The sequence below is a fragment of the Anser anser genome (genome assembly GCF_964211835.1).
Source record: "Anser anser genome assembly, chromosome: 2".
NCBI classification, from domain to species: domain Eukaryota; kingdom Metazoa; phylum Chordata; class Aves; order Anseriformes; family Anatidae; genus Anser; species Anser anser.
Genome location: NC_139721.1, coordinates 41,279,673 through 41,300,076, shown reverse-complemented (window position 1 = coordinate 41,300,076; position 20,404 = coordinate 41,279,673). Strand labels below are relative to the sequence as shown.

Below are 20,404 nucleotides of genomic sequence, written 5' to 3'. Positions count from 1 at the left end.
GTGGGCTGGTATTTCATTTGTTGTTTGCCTTGCAGAGAATGAATTAAAGTCACTAAGTGGAAGTTGTTTCACACAAGCAAAAGCTGAAATAAAAAGAGAGGTGGAGAGCATCCAATCCCAGCTCTTCAGATGTAGAAACGCATTTTCCAATTATGTATAGTTGTTTTTCCTCAATTAGATTTATATTAAGCTACTTTCAGATACTTACATAACTTGTGTGCATTTTCTGGAGACAGAAGACATTTTACCATCAGGGAAGCTTTATATAAAATGATTTTCTAAAAAGTCCTCTTTTAGTTTTAGATTTTTCTCCAAAATCATTTCTTTCATGCCAATTTCAATGTCATGCCTCCACCCAAGCAAACAGAGCTCTTGCTGATGTATATAAAATGAAAAATTGTATGCAGTTGGGATGCTTTGATACTTTTTCTTGTTGCATTTCTTGTTTATACTTTTTGTCATAAACCAGATTCTGGAGGATGAGCTTTTTCTGTGACAGGGGTATTGCTAGAAATCTTGCCAGGCACAGCGTTCATATTTCCAGCATTAAAGATTGATGAGGATTGCAATGTACTAAAGTTACACACCTTATCTGAGTTTGAATGATGTAGTATTTAGCCAGCCTTCTATTGCTACTCCTAGCATCGTTACTTTTTAAGTGCACATTGGTTACAGTTCCTGGGTTAAAATATGCTTTTATTTATATCATCTAAGTAACTTGCTACATATCAGTAATGGTTATAAAAGCATTTTTATTTTATTTTTACTTTGCAGAAGGAGACTGGAAGATTACTGTAGTCACTGGAGATTTTGAAACAGCTGGCACAACAGCAACAGTATCCCTTTACGTTTACGGAGAAAAGAAAGCTTCTGGTCCTATTATTTTGGGATCTGGGAAACACCAGCTGTTTAATCCCAACAGTGAAGATACATTTAAGGTACAGTATGGTTTTTACATAAACACTGGGGAATTCAAAACATATGCAAAATAGCTTTTCTCAAAACTGGAAAATAATGATAACAAAAAGGATTCAAAGCAATATGTGTATAAAAGAGTCATTTAACATTTCTGAGGGAGCGGTGGACTTTTATGATAGTAAGATTTGAATCAGCAAATGTATTCAGAACTGCATCAAGCAGACACGCCTCTCAGAATCTGCTTCATACTTGCATTTGCTTGATGTGCTAGTTTTAACTAGACATTGTTCGTTTGCAGACTGAAAGAAATTTCTTTGTTTGTTCGTTTTGTTGAAATAATAAGCTATGGCTAGTATTACACAGCCATTTTTCGAAGCATCCACTGTAAATTCTTCCATGGGCTTCTTCAAGGTTTCACTGACAGACACACTCATGCAAGCCTTTTCTTGGATCAGATAAGGAAAGGGAGGAAGGATAGAGACTAGAGTCAAGTTGTACCTGGTTGGTTAACTCAGGTCATTTAGACTAGCAATGTCCTACTTCTCCAAGGAAAAGGGAAGGGACTGTAACCGTGAAAGATGCTTCAGAAGCCTGACATTTCCCAGGGAGTTTCCAACTTCCTACAAGTTCCTCTAGTTCCTTAGGACTCTACCTGTTGCAATTGTTAACAATGTAATATATAATTTAGGTTGAAATAATTTATGCATAATAAACAGATGGAGAATCAGCAACAGATGTGACAAAGTCACACCTTTTTTTTTTTTTCTTTTTCAGTTTGAAGTGTAAATATGTAAGTTCTTGCAGATGCAAGTCAATGGTGGCCTTCACTTTATTTTTATTTAAGTTGCTAATGACTTGGCTAAAGTTTCCAAATAATGCTGGGTTAAAATTATCTCGTATCAAAACAGGAAAGTGTAATCAGTGTTCATCTGCCCTTCTGAGAGATATTTCTGTCAATATTCTTTTGGCAGCAACGCCACTTTCTGAGGTGGGAGGCTTTTCTTTTGAAATCTGTCTTTCCAGATATGACTTCTTGTAAGCATTTAGTTTGATGAAGCACATGCCTAATGCACTTGAGAAACTATCCATCTTTCCATTTTTTTTACATATTATATAATGTGATATGGAGGGGAGGCAGAGTGGGGCAACCAAACGCGCAAGATATCTAATGCCAGGGAGAGGCACACAGCTACTTTAACTCTGCTTCTGCTGGATCCTGTGTCTACAGTGCAGGGAGTTATTTCTCAGCATAGGAATTTCTGGCTGAGAGAAGAAAAAAAACCAAAACCACACAACACTGCTTATGGAGAAGCAAGTGTCTGCCTTCTTTTTGCTGTTACTCTCACAGTACAAACTGAAGCAGATATCTTTTTTCAGTCCTGGTGAGGAGAAGACCCTATACATTTCAGCCTCAGCTTTACATCAGAAAAAAAGACTGAGAGTCAAAACAAGTTTCCCAGATCCTTGGTCTATCCTCATACCTGTGGGGTTGTTGATCGGTACTGGCTAATCCTCAGCTAAGGGAATGAAAAATGAAGTGATCTCTTCCCCAGATATTTCTCTGCAGTTGTCAATGAGAAATTCCATCAGGAACTTCGCCTGCACACATAAAACCATTGGTTTCAACACATGTGGCTGAAAATTTATCCAACAGCCTTTCCCATCCTGAGCCTTTTGCACAGAAAGTTGTAGCTTCTAGGAACCTCTTCCACAAGCATTTGCTCAAGAGATGAGGCAGCGAGGTACCTATGAACAGCAAAGCTCTGATGGGCCCCGAAGGCTGCAGCTCCTTGGTAAATTCAGCCTATCTTGTCAGTTGCCTGCTTCACTGTTTCCAGATGGAGTAGTTTGTCCTCAGATGGGCTCAGCAGATTTGTCTCAATGTAGATGGCAATGCTACTGTAGCTCATCCTGCTGGCTGAGAAGTTGGAGCAAGTTGGCTGGTGTGGTGGAACAAGGAGAGCAACTGCTTGAGGAGGACAAGAGTGGCTCTCGGCAATTTGTCAACCACTGTGAGGTAACACAAACATAGCATTAATAAATTAGATGTTACCATCATATGTCACCCAGGCTTTTCTAAGGCACATAGCTATGTAGCTATGTTGCATAGCTTTCAAGGTGCTCTAAGCAAGCTACTGGCTTCCATGCTCCTGTACCTCAGGTAGGAGGCACATAATTGTTTCCCAGCTCCTGATTTCACACAAGCCTACTCAAGGGAAGCCTACTTGTCCATGCCTGGTCTAGAGCAGAAAACACAACTTCTTTTAAAAGGAGACCATTGCTCTTCAAGCAAGCCCCTGGCCTCTACCAGCCCCTCTGTAGTAGGCAGGCTGCTGGCTAAACTTACTCTTTCATTCCAACTGCTCTTCCTTGCTTGGCTTCTTCAGAGGCCATGTCCAGTTTAGGAGGAAATCCTGCAGTGCCCAAAGCTCCAACTGAAGCTTTGAACACTCCCGTTAGGACCACCAGGAGCACCCCTGAGACTCTGGCTCATGAGGAGGTGGGTGGGAGGCAGCTACCTGCGGGTACCTGCCCATCAGCACTGAGAGAGCAGGGAGCTGCTGGGCTCCATTCCAAGCAAACTCCCATTCCTCTAATAACTGGTCCTAGCTCTTCTGTGCTTTCTGGTCACCCCAAAACCTCTGTGTGTCTCCCTGAGGAGGCTACAGTGAAAGAAACTGTAACTAGTTTTCCATGGACATGCCAAAAATCAGGGGCAGAGCAAGAGGAACAGAAAAGCAGACAGGACAGAAAGACACCAGGTGCAGAACTCAGCCTGACTGTAAGCAGCGTTTGGCTACACTGTGGCTTTAGCTTGGGGTCCCAGATAAGCCTAATGCAGCCCCTGAAGTGGGCCCCTGAGGGGCAGCAAGGACCTCTTACAGCTCCAGGTCACCACCTTCACAATGAGTGCCAGAAGATGCACGGGCTGGCTTTGCAGGCCCACATCTCCTCCACTGGAGGGCCAGGTGCAGGAGAACGTGACCACAAAGATCCATGCGGAGGAGCACGTCTCCTTCTGTTCTTCCAGGCTCTGGGTTGCCTCCTGTGGAGCTGCCTCGCAAACAGAGGCAACCAGGGCCAGGCCACTGCCCCAGACCTGAGGTCTGGGAAGGAGCCAGAGTTGGCAGGCCAAGGACCTGGCCTGCAGGCCTGGACGGGTACAAGTGTGTGCTAGGGGCAGACAGCCCAATCACCCGTCCCCTGTGCTCCTTGGTACCTCTTCTGGGGACACTGCCTCTCAGGAGGAGCCAGAGTGATGGTGGCCCCTTACTGGGCTTGCTTACCTGGATGGGCTGGGGCAGCATGCCACAGAGAGCTGCCAGGGCTGGCCCAAGTGTGCCCTTCTGCATCCAGAGCCTGATGTCCCTGGTGCCTCTGCAGCAGTCAAAATGCATTGCTGAGCAAAGGGCCAGGGCAGCCCCTGCCTCCTCCTGGGGCTTTCTCCTGCTTGCAAACGGGAACAAAATTATAAATCCCCAAGTGAAAATTAGCTGGCAAGTGCTCTTGGACCTTTCCTGGTGCGCAGTGCAGTGCTGAATGGTGTGGCAGGACATGCAGGGAGACAGCATTTAGAGCCACAGCTCAGACTCAATGGTTTCTGAGGTTCCTGAAAGCAAGTATGTAAGGACAGCCTGTCCCCACCCTGCATTGCCCTGCTGATGCTCTGCTCCAAGGGCTGGCAGCAGCAGAGGCTGTGTGTCCTCGGAGAAGCATTCAGCTGCCACAGCCCATAGGCTTTGCTTTCTCTTGCAGGGAACATCTTTACTTGCAGCGCCAAACCTGCATGGAGACACTCACAGGACAAATGAGCACAGCCACTCCCCACATAAGCACTGTCCCATTGCCACTGAGTGCAAGGGAGAGGCACTATTTGGGAATGAGGGAGCCTGAGGGCTCAGGTTTCTCCTGCACAGTGATGAGGACTGACCTGCTCTGTAGGAAGCGCAGCAGCAGCTCCAGTTCAGCAGAAGTGCCTGCTTGCAAGAGGAGGAAAGAAAGCCATTCCTGCCTTTCTTCAGGCACTCAGCTGACAGAGCTGAAACAGGAAAGACACCCACAAAATGGCGGCAGCTGAGTCCCTCACCAGCGTTTCAATGGAGAGAAGGCAGGTCACCCTGGCCCCACTTCACTCCTCCTGCTGGCCTGGGAAGGCCCAGAGAAAGAGCTCTGTAAGACCCAGGCTGCTTTTTCTCTCTCCTGCTGGCCAGTGGACTCTTAAAAGTGGTCCCCAAACCCCCAGCTACAGCCCAGCAGCCAAGCAGAGAGCAGCACTCCCTGGAGAGCTCCGGCCTGCAGTGTGCTCAGGCTGCTTCCCTGCACCTCTCCCTGATGGGAAGAGCGGAAAAAGAGGCTTTCTGTTCCTGCTCCCCAGAGAAACATGCTTACAGGCGCTCTACCTGCAGCAGTGGGAACTGCAATAATTCAGTGTAATGTAATAGAAAAAAAAAGACAATCGTCATCCACAAAAACAGTCAATATACTGGGTCATTTCAAAATCTCTTTGGCCACAGGTGTAATTACAAAGAAATGACAAATGTCCCACCAAAACAAAACAAAACAAAAAAAAAGAGACAAAACTGTACTGGAATGATCTTAATTAAAAAACAATATTAGTAGTTGCATAAAAAGTACAGTCAACTGCATAGTAACTGGGTTTCCTAAAAGTAAATCATAAATATTCAGTAACGTAAAAAGTCATGAAAAAATAAAGTTATTAAAACTTGAGTAAATCAAAGTGTACTCTTCTGTATACTCCTGAGATTTTGTTGCTCATCTAGAACTTGATTTTGATGTTGCTTGCATTACAGTATAAAGGCAGTATAACATCATTAAATTTGGTTACCTCTGATTACTGGTTTTGTAAATTAGCTTAAAAACTGTTTCACCTCCAGTATAATGGAGGTAGAATGTAACAGTGCCCTTAGAGACTTCGATCTGAGTGCAGCATATGAAATTCACTGAAGATAATTTAGAGTTGTGTAACAGGAAGAGTTATTATTTCCAACTGGAGTCTTTGGTTCTAGGTTCTCACAAGATAGTTGTGTGTAAACTGTCCTATATTTGCTCTTGTGGCTTTGATATTTTCCAACCAGATGGGAAAGTCAGGGAAGAACAATATGGGAAGGGGAAAGAAAAGGAATTTAAATTTGATGGATTTCCCCTTCTGCTCTATAATTGTTCCAGTGTGTTCAAAGGATCTACTTCTAGGCTATGGCTTTCTGATTCTGTTACTATTCAGGCATAATTTTTAGGGAATAATTTTTCTGTTGAGAGTCATTCCCCCTCCAACAGAGGGACATCAATCTACTGTAAGTTACAGCTTCTATCAGAACTCTGATATGTTTCCAGCATTTTCCTCTGGTGTCATAACAGTCTCTGAGTATTTCTCAGTATTTTGAAAATACTGATTTTGGCAGTATGTTGAGTTGCTCAAGACACTGAAACTTTAATTATATTGTAAATTACATTCTCCAGAGCTGTGTATTCTGCATCGTCATTCTTTGAAGCATGGTGAATTATCTTTTATGAGTGTACACATTGTTTGATAAAGAAATGCTTTTCACGTTTTATTTTAATGTTTGGTTATGCCAAATATTCCCTTCTGTGTCCCAAAGAGAAGTGAGCAGAAGCCTGTAAGCCTATTATCTTCCCTAAAAGCCAGCTACAATGTCTCAATTTTTATTATTTCTACACAGAATAATTCCCTACAAGTTCCGCTCTTCTAGTAATAATGAAGTCAGTAAAAGCACTGGCTGATTCAGTAATTCTACTTTCAAAATACTGTATCCTAGCCTTACTCAGAGTGGCAGGACTTAGCTCCTCCTTAGCAAGGATTCTCCCATGCCTTGCCTTGTGACATTTGCTTCATTGTCAGTTTTGGAGTCTCTTTAGGGCAATGTTAGTCCTACTGTCCTCAACGCATTGTCAAATTCATCTTCACTGACAACATATTAAGCTATTAAGAGTATTGGATTTTTTTTTCCTAAGAAATATTAAAAATTTTCACTATAGTGAAGATATTTTACAGTCAGTGGCTGTCTTTGTAAGGAGGATGGTTGTTCCATGTTTGCAAGTGTGGAACATGCATGATATTTCAGGAGAATTGGACATTGGAATCCATCACAGGTGTGAATTGTGCTCCATGAGTGTTTCTATAGCTCGTGAAGCTGGCCTCATAACCAGTTACACTATTTAAGGTTTCTTCATTTGTATGAAGCACCCTTTAAACACAGATTTTATTTAATTTATATAGTCTATTACAGCAAAATGTCGGAGAATAATTAGGTAGATGAAAAGCAAGGCTCCTACTAATATTTGGAGAGACACTTGATCATTAAGTTTAACAAATACAGTATTCCTGTGATGAAGTTGCTAGAGGTGTTAAAACCAGCTTTTTTCCTTCTACTTATATGTACGTTGTTTGTGAAGAATTGTGTTCATCCAGTGCACCTTATGCTGTATTGCATCACATGCTGGCTTTATACTTAAAAGATTATTTGTTGTTTTTCATTTTGGTTTCCTTCACTTTGCATAAAAGTATCAGTTGTTTTAAGTAATCTGTGCATTAATAATTAACATTACTTCCTTTAGAATCAGCCTTACAGACTATAAGAATTTGTCATGTTTCAGTGCATGTCTTTCATTCCTGTACCTTGGATTCATATTCATTGTTTCATCAGTCAAAACTGAGATGTCTAAAGTAAAATGAGAAGCAGTGCAGGGAAAACCAAATGTTATAAAATAGGTTGTAACAAATCCATTTTCATGCTTTTCCTCCCATTGTTAAAATAAAAGAGCTTGTAATGAGCTCAGTGAGAATTCTTCCTGAGTGGGAAGATTGTAAAAGTGACTGTGAGCACTAATGTAGCTATCCACTCTCTTAACCATGGGACTGCTGATGCCTAAAAGCTAGGCATAGCTTGTGTCCTGCTATTTTCCAGCTGTCCCTGTTTGCCATAATGGCCACTTAGGTCCAGAGACTGTTGAATAAAACTTAGAGCAACCCAGGCTTTAGTCAGATATGCTTAAGGCAGCATAAAACAGACATATTGCTAGCTTTAACTCCACTTGAAACTGTCCATCTCTCTACTAAATCTGTATGATAACAACATGAACCTCATTCCTTACTGAGATAAAAGGGAGAAGTATGTAAAACTATCTCCAGCAGCTACAGGCTGTGCACAAAGCAAAATTTATCTGGTTCCAAGAAAGCAACGTAGAAGGATTGTAAAGAGCTCGCAGACAACCTCGGAGAAGAGCACAATTCAAGTCATCTTCAAGAAATGAGGGGGAGTGAACATGGTGTTGCTTCTTCAGTAATTTTGCAGTATGGGTTCTATAGTATGAGCATATATATTCCATTTTAGGTAGTTTCTTGAGGGACTTTTATGTCCTGTTACTCAATTTCAGGTTCAGTCTTTCAGCCATCTATGTATAATTCCCCTCCACCACTATCTTATAACATTGCAACTCCAAGGTGAAAACATATTGAAAAAACCCTGTTGGTGTCCCATGTGAGTCCTCTCTCTCAGTTTACACTGTCAGTTTAGTCTCCCTGGTCAGCTTCAGGCAGTTGTATCTGAGATTTTGTGACTTTAGTGTCCTTTGCTAAGGGTCTCCCTGTTAAGATCTCCCTTATTTTCCTGTGCCAAGGGCTCAAATTCAGACATCCATACTCCTGTCTTGCCTTCCCCTCTGCCATTTTCTAGTTTATTTGTATCCATATGCCTCCCATCATCTCAGTATCTGAGCACTTTTCAGAAGTGAGAAGTATGACTAATGATTATGGCTTATTCTCTCATTCTTAACTCTTAAAAATCAGTTTTTTTATGGGCTTGGCATGACTTTATAAAGATAATATACACTTTTAAAAGTACAGGGCTTATGCTAAATATAGTGAGATCAATGCACCTTGCACTGAAACAGAGATGATAATGTTTGTGGTGGTTTCTACTTAACATGGCCAGCTCTTTGGCAGTCTGTCTTCTGTGAAAATGATTTACACTGTGCACTGTAGGGATTTCTTAGTACCACGGATGTTGAATCTGGTTCTCACCTCAGATATGATGATGTCAATAAGGTGACTCCATTGCACTGAGGTCTGCAGAACTGAAGAATAGTTGAGGTTAGAAAGTCCTACCTCCCTGCTCAAAGCAGGGTCAGCTAGACCAGGTTGCTCAGGACTTTGTCTGCTCAGATTTTTAACATCTCCCAAGCCGGAGATATCTCTACAACCTCTCTGAACCTCTCTGGATAATTTGTTCCAATGTTTGACCACTCTCATCCTTTTTAATTTTTTTTTCCATATGTTTAAGTGGTTTTATATTTCCATATAAATATTTCTACTAGTGCCAATTGCCTCTCGTCTTGTCATGGGGTACCACAGAAAAGAGCTTGACTCTGGCCTTTTTACCTTCTCCCTTCGGGTATTTATGCACATTGATAACATACCCCCTGAGTTCTTCTCTTCTCCAGGCTGACGAGTTACAGCTCTCTCAGCCTTTTCTTATATCAGAGGTGCTTCAGTCCCTTTGTCATCTTCATGGTCTTTCACTGGACTCTTTCAGTATGTCCATGCCTCTTGTACTGGGGGGCCCAGAACTGGATGCAGCACTCCAGATTTGTCTCATCAAGGCTGAGTGGAGGAAAAGGATCTCTTCCCTTGACCTGCTAGCTGTGCTCTTCCTTCTTCAGCACCTAAGGTTATCGGCCTTCCTTACATCAGGATAAAAAAATATCCTTTACTCCCTAGGAAGGCAACACAGAAAGCCTGATGTGCTCCCAGTAGCCTACACGGTTGAGAGAAGGCACTGTATTCAACTGTTGGGTGTCGTATTTTTTTCAGGGCTGATGACTTCATGCCTGAGTGATAAATATTGCTGTAAATCCACCAGGCGATGACAGACATATTTTTCAGAGGTCGGTTCATAGTCTGCCAGGTTATTACAGAATCAATGGTCAAAAGGAAAGTAAATCAGAGATCCACTCTTACTCCAAGGTTTTGGATAGAGGTGACTGTTCTGTATGTACCTTCTCTTAAATGAGTCTTCATGAATCTTCAGACTGTTCAAAGCATTGTTATGTGCTCACCAGCATAATCTTTCTTATGATCCATCAATTCTTCATTCATAAGGTGCTCTCATCCAATCACAGCATCATCCTGTTAGCATGATGTGTGTGCATGTGGTGAAGGTTAAGTAGAACTTAAGTTTTCCTACATGGCCAGACCTTTGTTGAGCTTTATTACAGCCAGTGCTAGGCTGTATTTCAGTTCACATCCTCTGGTAGGCAGTGTTTTAATTCCCCATCTATTGTCAAAAGTTTGACATCCAGTAAAATACTCCTGGTCTAACTTGGAAAACTGCCAACCACTCAAAAAAATCTCAGTTATGGAAGTAGCTACATTCTCCTAATACAGAAGTTTCATGCTTATTTTTAAGGCCTGACACCCTGATACTCTAAATACTTGGAGCTGGCATAACTATCCACAATGAGAATGAAAAGAGTTCTTCCACATCTTTAATGTTATTCTTAAAACATTTTCCCGTGTTGTACTTCAGGGTGGAAAAAACAAGCTGTTGGTACCGCTAGTTGAGCAAGCAATGGTAATGTGACATTTTCTTTCTCTAATTAACCTGGAAATGGATAATTGGCATACATTTTAGTGAATGCTAGCACGTTGTTAGCCTATATTGGAAGGTCAAGGGAATGAATATGATATGGAACTAGCTATAGGATGAAAAGAGGTTGAGTGGACTGTAAAAAAAAAAAAAAGGTGCAATGAGCAGTGCTTATTTACCCAGTTTATTTGTGTGACCAAAGCAAGTATGAAGGAAAAAATAATGCTGATTTTTGTGTGGCCTGTAAACCTACTTCTTACATGTCTATATCCACCTTTTTCATTAGACTATTAAGATGTGAACATCTATGGCATATTCTGATTCTTGAGGTAATGCATAATTGTACCAAGTTCATTGACTACAATTCATGAATAGGCTGAGTTCAGACTTCTGGAAAATGCAAACTCTGTGGGTGGACCATGGGTGCTTTGCTGGTACATCTGTTATGATATTTTTGGCAACATGTGCCAGCTGCATGTTCACAAATTAAAAATGTCTTTTACATCCAAAGATTTCTCCGTTACATACAGATGCTGAAAAATTTAAACTAATGAAGTCAATGATTTCTCATCCTTTTGGGAATCTGCTGCACATGACGCCTCTGAAATTCTGTTAATGAGATTGCTTTACATGAAATTAATAACTGTCTGTCAAATATAGCCTCTAGCAGTTGTGTTAGACATTGAGATTTTGGTGGAGCCACTCTTGAAGTGTTGACTTATACAAATGATTTTCATGCTAGCCTGAGCTTATTTCAAAGAGACTGCAGAATAGTGTCTGTACAACAGGAATATAGTGACATTATTTTGCTCCTTCCACTATATAAAGAGAAATAAAGTTATTACATATATTCTTTCCATCCATTTACTGAAGTATCTTTCCACTGAACAGTCTCTTGTTAAGGTCTCACTTTACTTTTCACTTAGTTAAACATCTCAAGTACGTGAAAATAGGTCATACTGACTTCACTCAAAGTATCTGTATGCTAGGGACTGAAAAGAGTATTTGCACAGCTCATTTAGAAACAGAATTAAAATGTAGTCCTTGCATTCTCCTTAGGATTAACTTCTTCCTAATAAATCTAGATTTTATCTTAGGGAAAATTGTAGAATATGAGCTTTGTTAGGCTTCAATTTCAAAAAGTAAGGACAAGTTTTCTACGGCAAAGTTTAATGAAAATGTTCTCATTGCCTTTGTGGAGAAGAGAGTGTAGTCCTATGTTTTTTCAAAAAAAAAAAGTAGCAGTAATGAGCAAAGAATACAGTTGTATCAATTATCAGGCAAAAAATACTATTACAAAAAGAAAAATATTACAATGAGAATAGAATTACTGGGATTATTGTACTCACAAAGATATTATGGTTATTAAGTGCTGGCGATCTCTCTCACATAAGCATAAGTGTCTGTATGAGGCCAAAATGTCCATTCTCTTCAGAGCTCATCACAGAAATTGGCACAACTCAGCTGACACATCAAAAGGGGTTTCACAGTCAATCAACAAGTGGTGACTCTGATAGTATGTAAAACTATCCTGGGAAGGTTGTGAGGTTAGCATTTGTGAGAAGACCTTCTAATAGGCAATCCCTAGGAAGGTCAGCATATCTGATGTTTGTGATATCTGGGTTCTTTTGCCTAAAGGAGATACCTGTGTTTACAGGCTGTTTTTAACTCTGTGGGACTTTGGGTCTTTTAATGATCTATGCATGGCTGACCTAAGTCAAATCAGAAAGGTCCAAAACTGTTACCTTTTAAACTTTACAAGTTTAAATTTCCATCCACACCCAAACTCTACTGTATCAAGTTGGAGATTTTACAGGAAGAAAGTTTGCAAATTAATTTTTAATATATTAAATAAACTAACCTTTGAACCGTCACAATGCTTTGACCATGTTCTTTGTTTGAGGATTGAATATCTTATGATTTTGTCAATTCTATTTCTTTTTCTATAGACCAGAAAAGATTAAACTCAAGCTGCCACTTTTGCTGCCACACTTTTGTTCAGTGGCCACCAGCATTAGTGTGCCTGGAGAAGCAGTACTATCGGTCTGAGGGACTATTGTGCTAACTCAGATATAGTTCCAAGGACTCTAGCAAGTTTGCTCAAGCCATTGTAGACTTATCCTAAAATACATCATGTAGCTGTTTCCTTGTCATTTATGCAGTTTTGAGTGCCTACAGCATCTGTTTACATTGGTGGAATACATTATTATGTTGACTGTGTTTTTCAGCAGATATACAACATATTCACTTGAGCAACTTGTTCTTATTCTTCCCTTATTCTGTGCACAACTTCTGCTAGCATCAGCAGAAACTGCATTCCCATATAAAAGAGAGACGAGGTAATTGTAAATGACATCACATTATCCATGAGAGAAAATACTAGCTTTATACAGTTAGCTGGGAGATCTACATCTGGTGATTTTTGACTGAGTTATGGGAAAATAGCAACCAACCCAAAATCAGCAGAAAATTTTAGAATTTTCTAAAATTTTGGACAGAATTTTGGACTTGCGTCTTCTGAGAATCTCAACATTTGTGAATAGCGCTTTGCAGTGTCCCTGTGAGAGAGGTTAAGTGTTGCCCTTGTTGTAAATTTAAGAAAGTGAAGAAAAGAGGGCTAGTGAATAATGTAATGTTTCTCAGGAAGCCTAAAGCAGATCCAGGAATAAAATATAGTTGTCTGAATTCTAAACTGGTGCTTTAGTTCTGGGACCCTTCTGCATGGGTCTCTACATGGACATTTACTGCATTTCTGTTAGAAAGGCTATTTCCATATAAAATTCAGTTACTTTTGCAGCCATGAAACTATAGTAGAGAACAGCTAGAATAAGTTTTTTTGTAAGCATGTTGTTTACTAGGGCAACAGAGTCAAATTTGCTGTACAACTTTTTGCAGAATATTCTGGGTGTGAAAGTAAATTTATAAATGTCATCTTGTGTTCAAGACATGCAGATGTTCAAGATGAAGACTGGCTGGGAGAGTTGGGTTTGTTTAGCCTAGAGAAGAGAAGGTTCCAGGGAAACCTTACAGCAGGCTTTCAGTACCTAAAGGGGGCCTAAAGGAAAGCAGGAGAGGGACTTTTGTCAGGAATTGCAGTGATAGGACATGAGGGAATGGCTTTAAACTAAAAGAGGGGAGATTTAGATTAGATATTAGGAAAAACGTCTTCACTATGTGGGTGGTGAGGCACTGGCACAGGTTGCCCAGAGAAGCTGTGGATGCCCCATCCCTGGAAGTGTTCAAGGCCAGGTTGGATGGGGCTTTCTGGTGGGAGGTGTCTGTCCATGCATGTCCTGCCTGTCCATGGCAGGGAGTTGGAACTAGGTGATCTTTAAGGTCCCTTCCAACCCAAACCATTCTATGATTCTATGATTTAGTCAATAATGGAAATGAAGGAACAACCTCAAGATACAGTGCTTACAGTTGGCAAAATAATATCATTAGCTCAACCATGTTATATGAGTATTTTCCTCTGCATTTCACTGCAAGAGCAAAATTTGACATATATTTGACAGAATTCCAGTTGGCAAAATGTAATGTGTTAACTAAGTCAATACCACTGAGAGACCAATGTGATATCTGTTCTGACAGAAAGATAAATTGTTCCTACCCCAAAACTACAACAGAAGCTGCACCTACGTTTGTAATTGTATTATGTTTTCCAGAACATCTTATGCAACTGATTTGATCTCTGCTGTTGACATCCTTGCCTTCATTTCCACACAAGAATAAACATGATATTTTTTGGCCCAAGAATGCCCTTAAACAATTAGTCAGAAACATAAATATTATTAAACATGTTTTCAGATTGTCAGTGTTCTGTATTTTTAATTATATTTAAGAGACCTTTCAGTCCCAGAAGTATGCCATTATCTATAATGGCTCTATGTTCCTGCACAATTTACCATTCTAAAAATCTCATAATCTGAGAATTTAGTAGTAGTCAAAAGCACACATACATTTGGCTTGACACTTTGGACAAATTCACAATCAGCACATGGTCATAACTTCTTTAATGTTGCTATATTGTGTCCTCTTTTAGAGGCTGAATGTTAAGGAGGGATAGGAAGCATAGAAAAGACACAAATACAGAAATTTAGAGATGCTAAACAGGATGTTAGTGAATCTAATCAAACTGTTTGCAAATAGGAGTGTCTCCTGGAGAAACATAACCATCTGGACAGTGCTTTTTGTTCTGTATGGATTTTTCTGGAAACTCCATTTGATCAATTTTGGTGGGTTACTTATCCAGTGTTCCTTATCCAGTAACAGGAAGTCCTTCTATTTCATTTTTTTTTCTTTCTTTTTTTTTTTTTCCTTGTTCAGTTAACGTATCTCTGCTTATGTTTTGTGAGCTTTTCTTTCTGGTTGTACCAGTGGTATGCTAAATATCACCAACAATGTTGAAACTCTGCAAATTCACCTGGAAATTTATCTCCCATCTTACCCATCTTAGATTTCCTTCTGGGGAAAAAAAAAAAAAAAAAAGCATATTAACATGATACGCTAAATAAATCAAGGAGCCCACTTTTCAGCCCACTTGTGTGGTGATATCCGTTATATATGTGTGGGATTTTTTTATCAATAAACTCTCAGTTATTCAAATGACTGATTAGATACTTCAGAAGACAAAAGAGGCTTTTCAACAAAGTTTCCTGATCCTGACTCAGTGACCTGGTAATGAAAACTGTATGCAAAGATGCTTCTGACACTCTTCCTTCAACAAGGGCTAATTTAATCATGGGCATGAGGTTGCAAGGTTTCAATGTTTGTTTATTTGTTTGTTTTTTACCAAATTGCCTTTTAAAACTTTTGCACCACAAATAGCAGCCAGTGTCTCAATCTCAAGGGAATACCACCTTTGTTTTGGGTCAACGATATACTCCATTCAGTTGGCAGTTAAGGGGGAGGGTTCTAATATACTGTTATATTTGTTTGCAAGGCAACCTTAGCAGTCACTTGCCCACTGCAAAGGTCTCTGCTTTGTGGCTGTGTGAGAGGGTTATTATGGTAACTTAGCCTACATCTTGGCTACAGTTGTGATTAGTTCCAGAGAGTTTTTATCTGCTGTTGTAATTTTGCTGTATTAGCAGCATATTTTTAATGGGCATGATTTTATTACAATAGTTGTACGTCAGTTAGCACCTCTTACTTTAACATACTGTTTTAATATAGGAAAACCTGCTACTTGGCCGTAAGTGTGATTCTATTCAGACTTTATACCATTACCATGTGTCATGATATCATCTTCTGAGCCCACATTGCACCAGGCTTGTCTCAGGGAAGCAAGGAAATGGTGATCAACTAAGGCTGCAAGATTCTCTTCATGGTGGTCATGAGGACCATCACGATGGTCATGAGGACCATCACCATTTAGTGATGGTCCTCATGACCAAGAAATGTCAGAGTTAGACTAGCCTGTGTAATTGCCTAGGAAAATATTTCAACAAAAGAGTGAAAGTGGTATGTGTCTATTTTGCCTGTTCCCCAGCTCCACAGAGCTGTCCCATTAAGAACATTAGTGTGCAGTGTTTCTTTGCAAAAAACATTGAAGGGAAAACTCTTGTTCTGGGTCAGACATTAATATTACCTTCCATAACAGTCCCAATGGAGACCCAAATCCTAGTTCATCATTTTTAGTCATTCTGACAGCTGGGGCAACGTTCCTGTTTGTTATCTGCTTGTCTATTTTTAGCTATCTATCTATCTATTTATCTATCTATCTATCTATCTATCTATTTATTTTATTGCTAAACAGTAGCAAATTGGTATGATGGTAAAAGAAACAACTATTTTTTTTCCCTCTCTGTGATTAATTTCCCTGTACCATCAGCTTTCAAGCACATCACTGAAAATGAAAGTGGTTAACCCTGCTTTTGTGCTTAGGTTCCTGCCATCAGCATTGATCAAAAAAGTTCTGCAGTCCAAACCAAAGTGGCTCTTATTTCAGGGCTGCAGTATTCAATGTGACATAGTCATGTTTTATTGTTTAAATTTGCTGCAGTGTGGCATCAGCACTTACATAAAGGGTTAACCCTGACACCAGTGCACATAAAAATAGAAGACAAAGCGAAAAGTGGGCCACAGCAGACTGATAAGTGGTAGGAATAGTTAATGGAGCTCTGCTGATGGTAACTCTATGGACTGCGAAATATATTACTGCGTGCAGCAATGACTGAAGGTACTTCTGTTCATTAAAGTATTTGTCTAGAAATAGAGTTTTACATTAACACACTACAAACTGGATGCTGTCAAGAGATCTAAAAAGCAACTGAATTGTTTGAGCCCTTTAGTCACTTTAAATAATACAGTACTTGAGTCAATTAAATTACTCTTGCAAACTACTTCATATGCTTTTATTTGATTGCTCTGGGACTCATATTAAGGCTTCATTTTCTGAAGAACAGAACTCTGGGTTACATGTTAGCTGCACGCTTAGCTTGCATGCCCAGTATAAGAAGGATTGTTAAAAGATAACATTTTATATTATTTTTATTTTTTTTTGTTGTCATTCCAGATTAATCTCAGGGATCTTGGGCAGCTATATAAAATCCGCATTGGCCATGATAACACTGGAAGTGATCCCAGTTGGTACCTGGAGGAAGTCAGACTTGAAAGACTAGTCCCTCTTTCTCAAGAAGAGATTTGTCTACCCATAGAGTGCTGGCTTGCAGAAGACAAGGGTGAAGGTGATACATGGAGAGAATTGGCAATAAGAAACCCCACAAAGGAACTTTTGCCATGTACGTGCTCAGTATTTTAGATCATGTGTTCACTAGCCTTATCCTTTGAGTATATGACAGCTTTTCATTTTTATTTTTTTTCCAGGGCAGACTGCCCCAAAGTCAGTGTAACCATGAAACAATCCCTTCCATTACAAGACACTTTCTAATTCCAAACAAGTGGGAAGTGATCATTTTATCCCACTCCCTTGCTCCGTACAATCAGAATAATAGCTGTGGCCAGGGTATCTTACCCCTGTAAAATTCATGGAATCTCATAATACCCCTAAATCACTGGCAAATACTTCTCTTTAGAACAACTAGCCCATACATGTAAGGCATGAAATCAAGGCATATCAAGGTATGTAATGTCATCTGACATCAAGTTCCTTATAGCAAGTTTGATGTCATACTTTCTTTTGCTGCATAAGATATTCTTTACCAGAAATCTATGATCTGAATCATCACATTCACGTTTTCCAAATCAGACTCAAGTCACAGCCATTAACATAGAAATTGTTAGCTACATGGTGGCACTTTTGCGGCCTCAAAGTTTATCCACAGCTTTGATGCACTCAGTTCTCTTCAAGTGAAGCAGAAAATAGCCCATCATATCAAGTTATTATTTAAACAGTCCTGAGCTTCTATACAGGAATAGAGAACCAGTATAATCGTTTAGCACAATGCTTTCTTAATAGAATTCTCTTGACATTAACAGAATGACAATGATACAGCTGTTAGACAATACTGTCCAACATTGATAGGTCTTGTAGACATAGCTGCTATGATTCAGGCAAACTGTATTCAAAATAAAGTAGTGACTATTGCACAGAATCAGTGGTTCAAGATAAAAATGGGTCATCATGCACTTAGTGAGATCAAATCATTTCAGAAGAAAATATCAAATGGGAAAAATATTAAGAGAATGTAATTCTCTGGAAAAGCTGTAAAGACTGGTGATATGTGAATGTTTTCTATGGGTTTCAAGGCCAAAGAGGACTACTGATCTCCTCTGTTAAAGAAGCCAGAAGATACTGAGAAACACATCAGCTGACCTCTGCTCTTTTTTTTTTTTTTTAATTATTCTACAGAGTATTTAGTGAATTGAATTCAAGATTTCAAAAACTGGGACTGATCAGGATGAACCAGACCCCACGGTGCATATACCACAGTGTAAGAAGCACAGCTGCTTCTTACAGTTAAATAAAAGTCATATTCTGGTACAGTAGAAAAATAGTGGAGAAGACAGTTAAGTTATATAAACAATCAGTTCAACATGAAGAACTTAAATCTGTATTATGTGTCCTGAAATACCCATTGATAGAAAAGTACTAATATTCTGGTAGGTGCACTTTATTCAGGTGGTTGTAGGTGATGGAGCAAGGTGAAATGCACTGAAAAATCAGGTCAGTGCTGTCAAAGGCTAGGAATATTTTTAAAACAGCATGTTTATTCAGACTTTTAAATCATACTATTACTGAATCTTTCATTACTTTTGCAGGAGCATTATCTTTATTAAAATATATGTCTCAAGATTTTAAGTAAAGATGCATTAGAAAGGATTTGGAAATTTCCTGAAATTGTAAGTTTTACAAATTACTTATTGATTTTAGGCACATTTAAATTGAATATCAATATAAACTCAGCAAGGCCTCCCAAGGATTTCCTATTTAGCTTCTCAAGAACAAGCAAATGAAACACTATCCATCTGCATTTCCCATTTAAAAGCTAATTGCTTACAAGTACTGGACAAACCACATCAAGTCATTTTCTCCAGCAGAATAAATCATGTACTACTTATTACTTAATGATAATCTGATATGATTTAGTAATTTGTCTCCTGTACTTTCAGTTCAATCTGGTATCTACTAGTCGTAATACACTTAACTATGAAAATGATGTGATGAAAACTTTAAACAAAATGAACAAATACAAATTAGGCTCAGAAGGCACACTTTTTAATTTGCTGTTCTTTAATACTTTATTACCCAGCTTCTTCTGTGGAAGAAAGGGTAGTTTTTCTCTTATCGCTTTTTTGGCTTTCTCCAACCAAACTCTACTATATACCCAACGAGGACTCAAAACTGTGGAGTTGATTTTTGATTCCTTGTCTTTATTTTTTTTTCTTTATAATTTATTTTCTTCATTTCCTAAGCTATTTACAGATTCTGACAGCTTTTCTTTAACTTCCTCTCTGAAATCCTTTCTTTTCCATCCAAATTTCTCATATTGGTAACCTCCTTTAGTTTTTCTGACTGTCCATGTCACTTTTTCTAGCAGTTCCAGACATTATTTTTAGTTTACCAAATGAAATGAAAATTCTGATCTAAGTTGATGCAAGATATGAGAAGTTTCAAAATTTTTTACTCTTTTGTTTATTTGACTATAAACTTCAAATAAGAATGTTCACATAACTGAAGGAATACCTGTACTGATTTGAGACAGAAGACAAATCTTGAGGCTGTGGCCAGAAAAAATCCAGCTCAAAATATTTAGACTTTTCCACTAGGGAAAATGTGCACACAAATACAGAAAGAGGTTAGAATGTGCTGACTGACTGAAAAAATGCAAAAGATGACTGATGCAAATAGTAATGACTCAAGCATTATCTCTACAAAATTTGTATCCTTGTTTAATCACTCAAGAGGCACCAACTACTTATGTAAACAGTCCGGATTCATTTTCCTATTGTAAAATTGTTTAGTAAGTGTTTTTGTTTGTTTATTTGTTTTTATTTTTGTTTTTTGTTTTTCCCAAAGTTGAAATGTTCTGGAGATTGTAACCTTCTCTGTGTTACTCAGGATGAAATTGCTGGGGCTATGAAATCTGAACAATAGTTCAGAAATTTTCTTCTGTTATGTTACATTACATGCATCACAGGGTTTGCTTTTTGTTTGTTTGTTTATTTATTTATTTATTTATTTGTTTGTTTTGTTTCTCTTTGAAGTAGCTGATCTTGTGCAGTAGTGAAGGCAAAATGACTGACTAGGAAGATTTGTTCGTTGCTCTACTTGGGTGTTTTGAGAATTTAAGTCTAATGCTGCTATGTTTTGGGGGCTGTTGTTTGAGACTTTGGCAGTGCAGTGTTACAACTGACAGTTGACTGGAGACATTTCCCCAACTGTGTCAGTGCACTGTAGA

At 39.2% G+C, this 20,404-nt stretch overlaps 1 protein-coding gene across 7 annotated transcripts in view; it reads left to right on the top strand.

The window, feature by feature from the left end:
* The window catches only part of RP1 (RP1 axonemal microtubule associated), a 217,428-nt gene that overhangs the window by 93,232 nt on the left and 103,792 nt on the right, over positions 1-20,404 (top strand). For all 7 annotated transcript variants that reach the window (XM_083823906.1, XM_083823902.1, XM_083823904.1 and 4 more), the window contains 2 exons: positions 775-938; positions 17,059-17,284. In XM_083823906.1, the coding sequence (XP_083680032.1) occupies positions 775-938; positions 17,059-17,284 (390 nt within the window). The remainder of the gene's footprint in view (positions 1-774; positions 939-17,058; positions 17,285-20,404) is intronic.